This window comes from Nicotiana tomentosiformis, chromosome 10 (genome assembly GCF_000390325.3).
Source record: "Nicotiana tomentosiformis chromosome 10, ASM39032v3, whole genome shotgun sequence".
Lineage (NCBI taxonomy): Eukaryota > Viridiplantae > Streptophyta > Magnoliopsida > Solanales > Solanaceae > Nicotiana > Nicotiana tomentosiformis.
In genome coordinates this window covers 930,367-944,205 of record NC_090821.1, presented here as the reverse complement: position 1 = coordinate 944,205, position 13,839 = coordinate 930,367, and the positions used below count along the sequence as shown (strand labels likewise).

Here is a 13,839-nt window from a genome sequence, read left to right as displayed (position 1 = left end):
ATTTCTGAAGGGCTGAAGGGCCGTATTTGCAAAGGTGGTCTTGAGTTGTTTGAGTTTTATTTTGCACAAATAATCTTTCTTTTGGGGCCAAAAATAAAAATTAAAATAAAAAATCACTTGTTTTTAACCGGTCGCCTTAAATAAAATGTGCAGGATGAGCACTGTTGAAAATATACCTTTTCGAGTCATAGATGAGATTCCACTAGGACTCCATATGTGGTGGAACGACCTGGGGGAGGTCAGCAAGCGTTCTGTGACAAAGGCTTTAGGTGGGCTCACTGGTCTTCTGGAAATTAAACCAAGGGTTGATATAATCGAAGCTTTGATACCGTTTTGGGACCCGACACACAATGTTTTCCACTTCTTCGATTTCGAGTTGACCCCCACACTAGAGGAGTTAGCAGGTTATGTTGGTTTCGAAGGGAAGTTAAGGCATCAATATCCAGTAGCACCAAGAACTGTAACCCCTCATAAGTTTTTGGACCTCCTCAGTATTAGCCGGTAGGTTAAAGATGAAAATTTAGCTGGAGGATTCTGCACATTCCGTTTCTTATACAGCCGGTATGGGGACCCCTACGGATTTGAGGCTCCGGACACTGGTTTGAATCATCAAGGGAATAAAGACAAATGGGAAGCACGTAAGGGTCTGGCCTTTGTGGTGGCATTTTTAGGCACTCTGATATGCCCAAGGAGTGACAAACATATAGAATTGGGGCTCGCAGGAGTGGCCGACTTTATGGTCAAAAGGGCCAATGGCACTATCATACCGATGATTCTCGCAGAAATTTACCGAGCTTTAACCGCTTGTCGAGCCGGGACAAAGTCTTTTGAGGGTTGCAACTTGCTTTTACAAATGTGGTTGGTAGAACATCTTTGTCATCGCCCAGGTTACATGAACTACGGTCTGACCGGACTCAATTGCATCGAAGAATATGAAAATCGAGTAAACGGTCATGAGTTTCCAGAAGGTACTGAGGCATGGTTCGCGTATTTGGGTTCTTTAAACGCAAATCGAATTGAGTGGGCTTTTGGTTGGCTCCCGGTCGACGAAGTTATCTACATGTCCGCCGGAGTGTGCTTTCTTTTATTAATGGGTCTTCGGAGTATTCAGCCATATGCCCCACATCGGGTCCTACGCCAGTTGGGCAGATACCAAACAATCCCCTATGACGAAGATTTGAGTCCACATGTTATTGAAATATGCCCGAAAGCCATGTTTCCAGAAGAAAGGGTTCGCCAGATTTGGCACCAATGCAGGTTCCTGGAACCACAGACTCAAGTACGAGATTTGTCCATAAGTGAAGTAGGATCCAACTACGCCACGTGGTACAGGAAAAGAAGTTGGGTCGGTCAAGAGCCAGAACAGCCCGCCAAAAGGCCCCATGTCCAACAATTCACCGATGGAGCACGAGAGCAATGGGTTTGGTTGGCTAAAGAAAAGGAATACCGAACTACTATAAACAAGCTAGAAGAACAAATTGAAAAAATCAAATTTGATAGTAGTTTGCAGGCAGCTGAAGATGAAGGGGAAAAGAAGAGGCTGGCCAAGGAAAATGAAGCCCTTCGAGCCCAGATCCAGAGAATGAAAATAGCCGCCGAGACACCAACAAGAAGTGAGAGAGATGAGAAAATTATAACCAACCTGAGGCGGAAAGTGCATGATTATAGTTTTGACTTGACAAAGGCCGAAAGGGACTTGTTCAATGCTCAGGCAAGGCTGGCGAAAGGTGCGGAAGAACACGCTAGATTAGCCCACCAGTTGAAGCAGAAATATGACAAAGAAGTAGCAATTTTACAGAAAAAGCTGGTTGCCTTGGAAAATGAAATGATCAAGCAAACAAAGGATTTCAAGACAGAAAGAGAGCATTGCTATGCACTGATTTACCAACTACAAGAAAGCCTGAAGCAGTTACAAGACCAAAGCAACACAGATACACAAGTGTTAGAGGCTCGGGTCCGACAGATTGGACGTTTGCTTCAAGAAAAGGGTGTCATCAGAATGAGGATTAAAGAGATAGCTGATTATGTTGTAATGAAATGCCATGAATGTGAAGACATGACCAAGTCTATGTTTTTTGCTTCTATAATGACATTCGTCCGACAGGTGATGGTTGACCTAGACCGCCTTCAAGAAAATATTGCCCGCAGGCCCGTGCGGAGACCGCCTGATGTCCCGCAAGCCTCCAGAGTACCAGTGGAGGATCTTATGTATTTTTGATTTCCTTTAGTAGTCTGTATTTTACTTTCTCCGAGTCTTGTTCGTCTTTGTCAAGGTTGTCTATTACTTTATTTTGAGTCTGTAGATTTTCCTTTTGCAGGCATCGCTACTTTTAGTCCTTGTAATAGAAAATCCAAAAAGATGTCTTTTATTGATGAAATAAATTATTTCGTATCTATTTCTCTGAACTACGTAATGATCTGATTCATGCGGCGTCATGATACGTAGGCAATCCCCATAGGATTCGATCATATTCTTAAAAGAAAATAGAAAAGAAAATAGAAAAGAAGAGAGAGAAAAAGAGAGAAAATGAGGGAAGAAAGAAAAGAGGGGTCGAACTAAAGAAAAGAGGAAAGAATAAGTATTAAAAGAGCGAAACATAGCAAAGGAGAGAGGGAAAATCAGGATTGGAGAATTTGGAAAAGCCGGGATGAAACATACGAGCCGTCGCAAAGCATTTAGGAACCTTAACTGCTCAGGTGCATTGCATACCCAATGTGCGATTAACTATCTGTAAATTACTTTTAAAACTGACCAAGTTTTTGTGTGCACATAGACAGGTTTTGTTTTAGGTGGTTAGTTTGTTGGCATCCTGGCAAGTCACCCTTATAACACCAGATCAAAGTGCAAGGCAGTCATGACTAGCAAAGAATTGGACACGGGTGTTGTCGACCCACCAAGGGAGATTGTAGAATCGGAGTCTGAATTGAAAGAGGAGGTCTACAGGTTGAAGCATCAAATGGCAGAAATGTATCAAGCCTGGGTCAGGGGGCATCCTCCACCTTCATTCCCCGCTAACTACCCAGAAAATCTCGCTTTCATCCCACCACTGTCACAAGCCCAAGATCCCATTACTATTGATCTTTCCCCTCAGCACGCACCAGGCTTTACCCCTTATCGCCACTACCCTGGCACCTCGTCCCAAACCTTTCATGCTCCACCAGCCAAAACAACTACATACCCTGCTCCGACATCCGCTCCTGTTTTCGTAGCCCCTCCGCGAGCTACCCTTCACAGATCTTCTAGTGAGCCCGCGTTCCAAGCTCCAGATACCCAATATTATGTTCCGGAACCAACTTTCAAAGTCGCGGATCCTTATTCCCATGCCCCTCACTTTGAACCTCTTGTCGAAACTGAGAAACCATCCCGAAATGTGGAGCAGGACGAGATGTTCAGGAAAGTGAAGAGCCTAGAGCAATCTTTGAAGAACATGCAAGGGATAGGAAGCCAAGTAAGTGTGGCTTACAAGGATTTATGCTTATTTCCGGATGTTCAACTGCCTGCTGGGTTAAAGATGCCCAAGTTTGACCCGTACGATGGACATGGAGATCCCGTGGCCCATTTGAGAGGCTTCTGCAGCAATATGAGCGGCGCCGGTGGGAAAGATGAATTATTAATGGCATATTTCAGTCAGAGTCTGAGTGGGGCAGCTTTAGAGTGGTACACCCGCCAAGACACTAGCAGGTGGTACACATGGGATGACTTGGCTCAGGACTTTGCTCGGCACTTTCAGTACAATATAGACATTGTCCCGGATTGCCTATCTTTGACCAAGGTAGAGAAGAGGCCCAATGAAAGCTTTAGGGAATATGGTTTTAGATGGAGAGAACAAGCTGCACGAGTCTACCCTCCAATGGAGGAAGATGAGATGGTCGAGTACTTTCTTCAAGCCCTAGAGCCCACTTACTTTGGCCATTTGATCTCAGCCATAGGTAAGTCCTTCAACGATGTGGTAAAGATGGGAGGAATGGTGGAAGAGGGACTCAAGTCAAGCAAGATCATGAGCTACTCTGCCATAAAAGCGACCACACAGGCAATTCAAAGTGGCACCGGAAGCCTGTTAGGCAAAAAGAAGAAAGAAGATGTCGCTATGTTTGTCTCTGGATCGTGGCGTGGCCCAAGGGGTCCACCTCACCAGTACACCCAAAATCGACCCCAACCTCAAGCCTACACCCAAGCTCCATATAATCCATCTCAGCACTATCTCCCGCCACAAGAACCTAGATATTCTGTCGAGCTACCCCAATACCATGTTCACCATGCACAGTCATATGCTCAACCCCCTCCTTACCCGCAATGGCATGCTCCAACTCCACAAAATATTTATACACCCCCACAACCATACCAAAACCCTACTAGTCCAAGTTTTCGACCAAGGCCAGATTACAGAAAAGAGAGGCAACAGCGGAAAGAAACCTTCACCCCTCTTGGAGAGTCCTATACCAGTTTGTTTCAGAGGTTGAGGCAATTGGACGTTTTGAGGCCGATTGAGCCCAAGATACCAAATCCGCCTCCAAGGAACCTTGATTACTCCCTTAGATGCACATATTGTTCTGATGCCCCAGGGCACGACACAGAGAAGTGCTGGCATTTGAAGAGGGCGATCCAAGAGCTTATTGATAAAAATCAAATTGTGGTCCAGAGCCCGGAGGCGCCAAACATCAACCAAAATCCGTTGCCGACCATGCAGAGACATATATGATCGAGATAGTTCATAAAGATGGGGAGCCCAAAATCTTTTCCAAGTCTGTCATGATGATCCGGGCTAGCGAAAGTAATCCAATCAAAGCTCTAGATTCTGCAAAAGCAATGTCCTTGGAAATTAAAGGGGTGTCGGAGAAGCCAAGCGCGCTCAACGTGAAGCCTTCTGTATTGGTTGTGAAAGGGCCTCCAGTTGATGTTGAAGCGAACCAGGAGAGGCAAAAGGTGGTCGTGCCAGGGGCCCCGGGCAAGCCTGTCATAATCGTGGAAGGGGCTCGTGTTACCCCCGTTATTATTAAGCCAGTGACCCAGTTGCCAATGGTTGACACAAAGGCCGTCCCGTGGAATTACAAACAGGTGATAGTAATGTACAAAGGGAAAGAATTAGAGGAAGAAGTCAATGGAACCGGAGGGTTGACTCGTTCCGGGAGATGTTTTACCCCAAAAGAACTGAGGAAACCCAAGCCATCCAAGGACGGCCACATCCCAGTAAAAAAGTCGGTCACCGAAGAAGAGGCTGAGGAATTCCTGAAAAAGATGAAAATGCAAGACTATTCCATTGTAGAACAGTTGAGGAAAACACCAGCTCAGATCTCTCTTCTATCTTTGCTGATACATTCAGATGAACACCGCAAAGCCCTGATGAAGATTTTGAATGAGGCCCATGTTCCTGATAAGATCACGGTGAACCACTTGGAAAAGATTGCTAACAAGATTTTCGAAGCGAACAGGATTACTTTCTCAGATGATGAACTCCCTATAGAGGGTACAGAACACAATCGAGCTCTTTATCTCACAATGAAGTGCGAGGATTTTGCTGTCTCAAGGGTACTGGTGGATAACGGTTCTAGCGCGAATATTTGCCCTCTGTCCACTTTGCAAAAGTTGAAGATTGGCACCGAAAGGATCCACATTAATAATGTATGCGTTCGAGGCTTCGATGGAGGAGGGAAAGATTCTAACGGTGATATAATGCTAAATTTATCAATAGGGCCGGTTGAGTTCACTATGGAGTTCCAAGTGCTAGATGTGGCTGCCTCTTATAACTTGTTGTTGGGCAGGCCTTGGATCCACGCTGCCAAGGTAATCCCGTCTTCTCTGCATCAAATGGTAAAGTTCGAATGGGACAGACAGGAAATAGTTGTGCACGGTGATGAGAACTTATCTGCTTACAATGACACAATCGTTCCATTTATTGAAGTTGAAGATGATAAAGGGCCTTGGGTTTACCAAATGTTCAAAACAGTGTCTGTCGGGAAAATTCCCGAAGGAGAACGCATCCTAGGTCCGAAGATACCATCTGCGTCTGTCATGGTAGCAAATGAAATGTTGAAGAATGGTTTTCTGCCGGGCAAAGGTCTGGGTTCATCTCTGCAGGGAATTGTGCATCCGGTGTGTCCACGTGAAAGTTTTGGTACATTTGGTTTGGGATTCACACTCACAGGGAAGGACGTGAAAAAGGCTAAAAGTTTGAAAGGAAAGGCATGGTCACTTCCTAAGCCTGTTCCACATATCTCCAAGTCTTTTATCAAGCCAGGGGTCGCAAAATGCCCAATATCAGCGGTCCCAAAACCTGTGGTCGAATTTGATGAAGAGTTGATCAAGAGGTTCCAGAGTTTGTTTGATGAGGTTAATATGGTAGAAATCGGGGAAGGTTCCAGTAATGCCGATGTGCAGCTCGTTGGGCCAAATGTGAAGCTTAGCAATTGGAAAGCTACTCCTCTCCCCACCCGGAAGGAGTTTTGGTAGTTTGCTTTGTTTTCCTTTCTGCTATTTGGGTTATTCCAGGGTTGTAATCCAGATTTTTTATTTTTTGCTTGTTTTGATGTACAAACCCTCCCACCCTTTTATTTTCAATGAAATACAATTTTTCGTTTTCCATTAATCCTGATAGCGTTTCATTTTTGTTTTTGCTTTTCTTTCTGTACAGTTCCTTTTATGATGGTTTCAATGACATGACATGCATGAGGAATTTTTAGCCAAATCTTAAAAGCCAATCTAATTCTGAAATAACGATCCAAGAAGTAGAGGGTGATGATGAAATAGAATACGATGAAGAGGCGGCATTTGAGGAAGTCAGTAGAGAACTAAAACACTTCGAAGAAAAACCCAAGCCTAATTTGAATGAAACCGAAGCAATCAATTTAGGGGATCAAAATAATGTCAGAGAAACCAAGATAAGTGTGCATCTGGAACCGCAAATCAAGGAAGAAATAATCAAAACACTATTTGCATACAAAGATGTCTTTGCATGGTCGTATGACGACATGCCGGGCTTGAGTACTGATTTGGTAGCTCATAAATTGCCAACCGACCCTACATTCCCTCCTGTCAAGCAAAAGTTAAGAAAGTTCAAGACTAATATGAGTGTGAAGATTAAAGAAGAAATCACAAAGCAACTGGAGGCAAAGGTCATTCGGGTCACTCAGTATCCCACTTGGTTAGCTAATGTGGTACCAGTACCAAAGAAGGATGGTAAGATGAGGGTGTGTGTTGATTATCGTGATCTCAACAAGGCAAGTCCAAAGGATAACTTTCCATTGCCGAATATCCACATTCTGATTGATAATTGTGCCAAGCACGAGATCGGGTCTTTCATGGATTGTTATGCGGGATATCATCAGATCCTGATGGACGAGGAAGACGCAGAAAAGACAGCATTCATCACGCCATGGGGGACGTATTGCTACCGGGTAATGCCATTCGGTTTAAAGAATGCTAGGGCAACTTATATGAGGGCAATGACTACTATATTTCATGACATGATACACAAGGAAATTGAGGTTTATGTAGATGATGTGATCATAAAGTCAAAGAAGCAGTCCGACCATGTTGGGGATTTGAGAAAGTTTTTCCAAAGGCTCCGCAGGTACAACCTCAAGCTCAATCCGGCGAAATGTGCATTTGTTGTCCCGTCGGGGAAACTGTTGGGATTCATAGTCAGTCGACGCGGCATCGAGTTGGATCCGTCAAAGATTAAGGCCATCCAAGAACTACCACCACCAAATAATAAAACTGAGGTGATGAGCCTGCTCGGGAGGTTAAACTACATCAGCAGGTTTATTGCTCAACTCACGACAACTTGTGAGCCCATCTTTAAGTTACTAAAGAAGAATGTTGCGGTTAAGTGGACCGATGAGTGTCAGGAAGCATTTGATAAGATCAAGAATTACCTGCTGAACCCCCCTGTGTTAGTCCCGCTAGAACCTGGGAGACCTTTAATCCTCTATTTGACAGTCACGGATAATTCTTTTGGTTGTGTGTTGGGTCAACACGACATCACGGGCAAGAAAGAGCAAGCCATTTATTACCTCAGCAAGAAGTTCACTCCTTATGAGGTTAAGTATACTCTTCTTGAAAGGTAATGTTGCGCCCTAACTTGGGTGGCGCAAAAGTTGAAGCATTATCTGTCATCCTACACTACTTACCTCATTTCTCGCATGGATCCTCTAAGGTATATCTTTCAGAAGCCTATGCCCACAGGGAGGTTGGCAAAGTGGCAGATTTTACTCACAGAATTTGACATCATCTATGTGACTCGAACCGCGATGAAAGCCCAAGCCCTAGCCGATCACTTGGCCGAGAATCCGGTGGATGAAGTATATGAGCCACTGAAGACTTATTTTCCTGATGAAGAAGTGATGTATGTTGACGGGGCTGATCAAGATGAAAAGCCAGGTTGGAAACTCTTCTTTGATGGAGCTGCTAACATGAAAGGTGTCGGAATAGGGGCTGTACTCATTTCTGAAACAAGGCATCACTACCCTGTAACAGCTCGACTTCGATTTTATTGCACTAACAACATGGCTGAATATGAGGCATGCATTCTGGGTTTGAGGCTAGCTATAGATATGGGAGTTTAAGAAATATTGGTTTTGGGAGACTCAGATTTGTTGGTTCACCAGATTCAGAGAGAATGGGAGACCCGTGATTTAAAGCTCATACCGTATCGACAATGTCTGCATGATCTTTGTCAACGATTCAGGTCGGTAGAATTCAGGCATATTCTCAGGATTCATAATGAAATTGCCGACGCCTTGGCTACTCTGGCGTCAATGTTACACCATCCGGATAAGACTTACGTCGACCCTCTGCAAATCCAAATCCGTGATCAGCATGCCTATTGCAATGTGGTTGAGGAGGAACTTGATGGTGAGCCTTGGTTCCATGATGTCAAGGAATACATCAAATCAGGTGTATATCCGGCACATGCCACAGGGCGATCAAAAGAGAACCATTCGACGTCTGGCTAGCGGATTTTTCTTAAGTGGGGGAATATTGTACAAGAGAACTCCAGATCTAGGATTACTAAGGTGTATAGATGCAAAACAAGCCTCGACTATCATGACCGAAGTGCATTCCGGGGTTTGCGGGCCACATATGAGTGGGTATGTCTTGGCGAAGAAGATTCTTCGAGCAGGTTATTATTGGCTCACCATGGAACGTGATTGCATCAGCTTTGTTCGCAAATGTCATCAATGCCAGGTGCACGGTGATTTGATTCATTCCCCGCCATCTGAGCTGCACACAATGTCGGCACCTTGGCCCTTTGTTGCTTGGGGCATGGATGTCATTGGACCGATTGAGCCGGCAGCGTCAAACGAGCATAGGTTTATTCTGGTGGCCATTGATTACTTTACCAAGTGGGTTGAAGCTGTAACTTTCAAGTCCGTGACCAAGAAGGCAGTGGTAGATTTTGTTCATTCAAACATCATTTGCCGGTTCGGAATTCCCAAGGTAATCATCACAGATAATGCTGCTAACCTCAACAGTCTTTTGATGAAAGAGGTATGCCAACAGTTCAAGATTACGCATCGAAACTCCACTCCATATCGTCCTAAGGCAAACGGAGCTGTTGAGGCTGCTAACAAGAACATAAAGAAGATACTTCATAAAATGGTGCAAGGTTCAAGGCAATGGCATGAAAAGTTACCGTTTGCTTTGCTAGGTTATCGCACTACTGTCCGCACTTCAATAGGTGCAACCCCCTATTTGCTGGTATATGGAACCGAGGCAGTGATACCTGCGGAAGTTGAGATTCCATCCTGCGGGTTGTTGTTGAAACTGAAATTGATAGTGATGAGTGGGTCAAAACCCGGCTAGAGCAATTGAGTTTGATTGATGAAAAAAGATTGGCAGCAGTATGTCATGGTCAATTGTATCAGAAAAGAATGGCAAGAGCATACAACAAGAAGGTGCGTCCCCGAAAATTTGAGGTGGGTCAGCTGGTATTGAAACGCATCCTTCCATATCAGGCTGAAGCTAAAGGCAAGTTCGCCCCAAACTGGAAGGGGTCGTTCATTGTGACAAAGGTGTTGCCCAATGGTGCTTTGTATTTAACAGACATAGAAGGTAAATGTGTGGATATGGCTATCAATTCTGATGCAGTCAAGAGATATTATGTATGATTTCTTTGCTTATCTTCAATCGCATTTTGTACTAGACACGTTCAAAGTTGGAATGACGAAGGCATTTTATTCTGCTATCCCAAACACTTTTATCATTTGTTACCCCTTTTTGAGCCTTATTTTTTTTTTCTTTCATACCCCTCTTTTGGAATCAGAAGCAGTGTTAGAAATATAAAAGAATAAAAAAAAAAAAAAGAAGAAGAAAAAAAAAAGGAGAAGGAAAAGAGAAAAGCAAAGAAAGAAAAAGAAAAGAAAGGAGAAAAAGAAAAGCAAAGTAACAAAAACAAAACTCTTATGTTTGAACTACGTTCGATCTGATTCCTTTTAAGAATACGTAGGCAGCCTTACACGGTTCGGTCCCATCAAAATAAAAATCCAAAATTCCCCAGATTCGAAGAAACTGGGGCAGAAGTTTTAGTTTTGTAAAAAGATCTGATTCCAAAAGTTGTAATTTTGAACTCCTTCATCTTGAATTATTTTGAGCCCGCATGCTACCCTTTCTTTCTAACCCTGTCCAAACCCTACACTACAGTCCAAAGAAAGACCTTCTGATCAACTTTGAGGATGCCAAGCCAAATGAGATAGAGGTGCGATTTACATCACGGGTAGCACCTTGGTTCATGGGCACAAGGAAAAATGAATAAATGAGAGAGTCTTATTGGTGAAAACCCTCACGGGCACCATAGGGCGATCGAGAGAAAATTCAAATGAGAGAGTCTTATTGGTGAAAACCCTCATAGGCACCATAGGGTGATGGCGAGTCGAGAGAAAATTCAAATGAGAGAGTCTCATTGGTGAAAACCCTCACGGGCACCATAGGGCGATGGCGAGTCGAGAGAAAATTCAAATGAGAGAGTCTTATTGGTGAAAACCCTCACAGGCACCATAGGGCGATGGCGAGTCGAGAGAAAATTCAAATGAGAGAGTCTTATTGGTGAAAACCCTTACGGGCACTGTAAGGCGACAATGAGTTGAGAGAGGAGCAAATGAGAGAGGTTTGCTAGTGAAAACCCCTCGGGGCATTACAAGCTGAATCAGGATCATGACTTTACAAAGAAATTGAATTATGGAAAACCCGATTTTGAAGTATGAAGACATGGCATGAACTGAAATGTGATTAGTTGGATGGATTAGGCTGATCAGTCCGAAATGCATGTCATGATCATTGGAGCCAGTTGCTTCATTCAGATAAGTCTATTTTCCATTTTTCTTCAAATAGTCATCTCTGTTTTTTCTTTTATTTTATTCCTAATTCTCGAAGTCACTTCACTTCATTTCTTTTGGGTCTATTTTTCTAAGTCTCAGTCAAATTAGTCTGTTGTTAAGCAAGCAAGATAGGACTTCAAAGCTCATTACCAGCTTTTTATTTGCACTAAGCGAAATTTGGCCAGGCACATCCCAAGTGACATGATGTAGAATTAGCAATGCGGTGGTAACTGAAGTTCAGGTGGTCAAGTGATTCGTGAATTTGTAGGAAATGCAAAGGTTCGACAGTTGTCAGAATGAAAGTGCCATACGGTGAGTTGAGTGTAAGGGATTCAAGTCATTCAGAGGTTTTGTGTTCAAGGTCCGATTGAAAGGTCAAACAATTCTTTGTAGCCCGAAGCAGCTAATCAGAATGAAGCAGGATAGTGACAGAAGCAGACACCTTCAGCAAGGATGCCATAAACTAACCGCCACATTTTCAAACTGACAAAATTTTCTTTGTTTCAAGCAGGGGCAAGAAATCTTGTTTGCTTTGCCAAGAATCCTCCATGAGAAAGCATGTTCCAGATAAGTTCAGTTTTAAGTTTCCGGGACCCTCCTGGATAATGGGAGTTAATTTCAACTTTTCAGGACCCTCCTGGATAATGGGATTTAATTTCAAATTTTTAGGACCCTCCTGGATAATGGGATCTAGTTTTAAGTTTTCAGGACTCTCCTGGATAATGAGATGCAACTAACAATCAATGAATGTTCCTGGTACAAACTGGGCAAAAACTTTTCTCTGTTTTGTCTGTGTTGTCATGATTGCAGGCGCCCACCTGGAGAACGAGGGAATTTATTTCAGTTTTAAGTAATCAGGCGCCCCCCTGGAGAACGAGGGAATTTATTTTCAGTTTTAAGTAATTAGGCGCCCACCTGGAGAATGAGGGAACTTATTCAAGTTCTAAGTCATCAGGCACCCACCTGGAGAATGAGGGAATTTATTCAAGTTCTAAGTCATCAGGCACCCACCTGGAAAACGAGGGAATTTATTTCTATTTTAAGTCATCAGGCGCCCACCTGGAGAACGAGGGAATTTATTTTCAGTTTTAAGTAATCAGGCGCCCACCTGGAGAATGAGGGAATTTATTCAAGTTCTAAGTCATCAGGCACCCACCTGGAAAACGAGGGAATTCATTTCTGTTTTAAGTCATCAGGTGCCCACCTTGAGAACGAGGAAATTTATTTTCAGTTTTAAGTAATCAGGCGCCCACCTGGAGAATGAGGGAATTTATTCAAGTTCTAAGTCATCAGGCACCCACCTGGAAAACGAGGGAATTCATTGCTGTTTTAAGTCATCAGGCGCCCACCTGGAGAATGAGAGAATTTATTTTCAGTTTTGAGTAATCAGGCACCCACCTGGAGAATGAGGAAATTTATTTTAAGTTCAAGTCAGTTATCAGGCACCCACCTGGAGAATGAGAGAATTTGTTTTAATTTTCAAGTCATTATCAGGCGCCCACCTGGAGAACGAGGGAATTTATTTTAAGTTTTTAAGTCATCAGGCGCCCACCTGGAAAACGAGGTAATTCATTTTTATTTTAAGTTAGCACAGGCGCCCACCTGGAGAATGAGAAAATTTATTTCAAGTTTTTAAGTCAGCAGACGCCCACTTGGAGAATGAGGAAATTTATTTCGAGTTTTAAGTCATCAGGTGCCCACCTGGAGAACGAGGGAAGCCATTTGAGGATTCAATTCAAGTTAGAAGTAGCAGAAGCTCAACTCAAGTATGCGAGTTGACAGTCCGAGATGACCAAAGGAAGAAGTCTCATTCCAGAATATAAAAAAAAAAAGAAAAAAGAAGTGAATCCAAAATGCAGAAGTAGATGAAAAGATATGGGCTGCTCAAGACATGATTGAAGTCGCAAGCTTGGCATGTCCCATCTTGATCCGAAAAGCTGAAGAAGAAAGAACTAGCACCTGCAGTTAGCAAGCATCAAGGTTCAAGTCAAAAGTCCGCATGAAGAACCATTCAAGACTCAAGATCAAGCTTCAGAAGACTCATAGATAGGAATCTTGTAACTCATAGCTGATAGGCTTAGTTAGTTTCTTTTTCATTTTTTGACTTTGGTGTAATAAGGAGCTCAGCAAGAAAGAGCAGCAGCAGCAGTAACAGTGAAATCACAGCTTCTCGGTAGTTCCAGCTACCAAAACTTCCAGAACTACACTGACCTGATTCCTCTACAGCCGAGGATATGTAGGCAACCTCGGAAGCAAGGTTCGGTCAGACGTTTTCAAAATGCTTCCATGGAGTATCCAAACGGTCAAAAATCGCTCGTATTTGCTCAATGTATCTTTGCCCGAAAACTCTTCGTGTTTCCAAGCAAAGAGGGGCAGCTGTGAGCACGTGATTTTTGCCCGACTAAAATATTCCTATAGAAATTCACAAATAGAGTTTTTCTTAATTGTTTTTAGTTTTTATAGAATTTGTAGGAATTTTGGTTAAATATTGCTTGCATTTAGCTGCATATTTAGTATTCTAAAATC

At 43.3% G+C, this 13,839-nt stretch overlaps 1 protein-coding gene across 1 annotated transcript; it reads left to right on the top strand.

Moving 5' to 3' along the window:
- Positions 1-2,855: 2,855 nt before the first annotated feature.
- Positions 2,856-6,641, top strand: LOC108946253 (uncharacterized). The gene is made up of 5 exons (XM_070187707.1): positions 2,856-3,730; positions 3,818-3,930; positions 4,641-5,260; positions 5,348-6,328; positions 6,630-6,641. Exons 1-5 carry the CDS (start codon positions 2,856-2,858, stop codon positions 6,639-6,641), a joined length of 2,601 nt encoding a protein of 866 aa, XP_070043808.1.
- Positions 6,642-13,839: the final 7,198 nt, after the last annotated feature.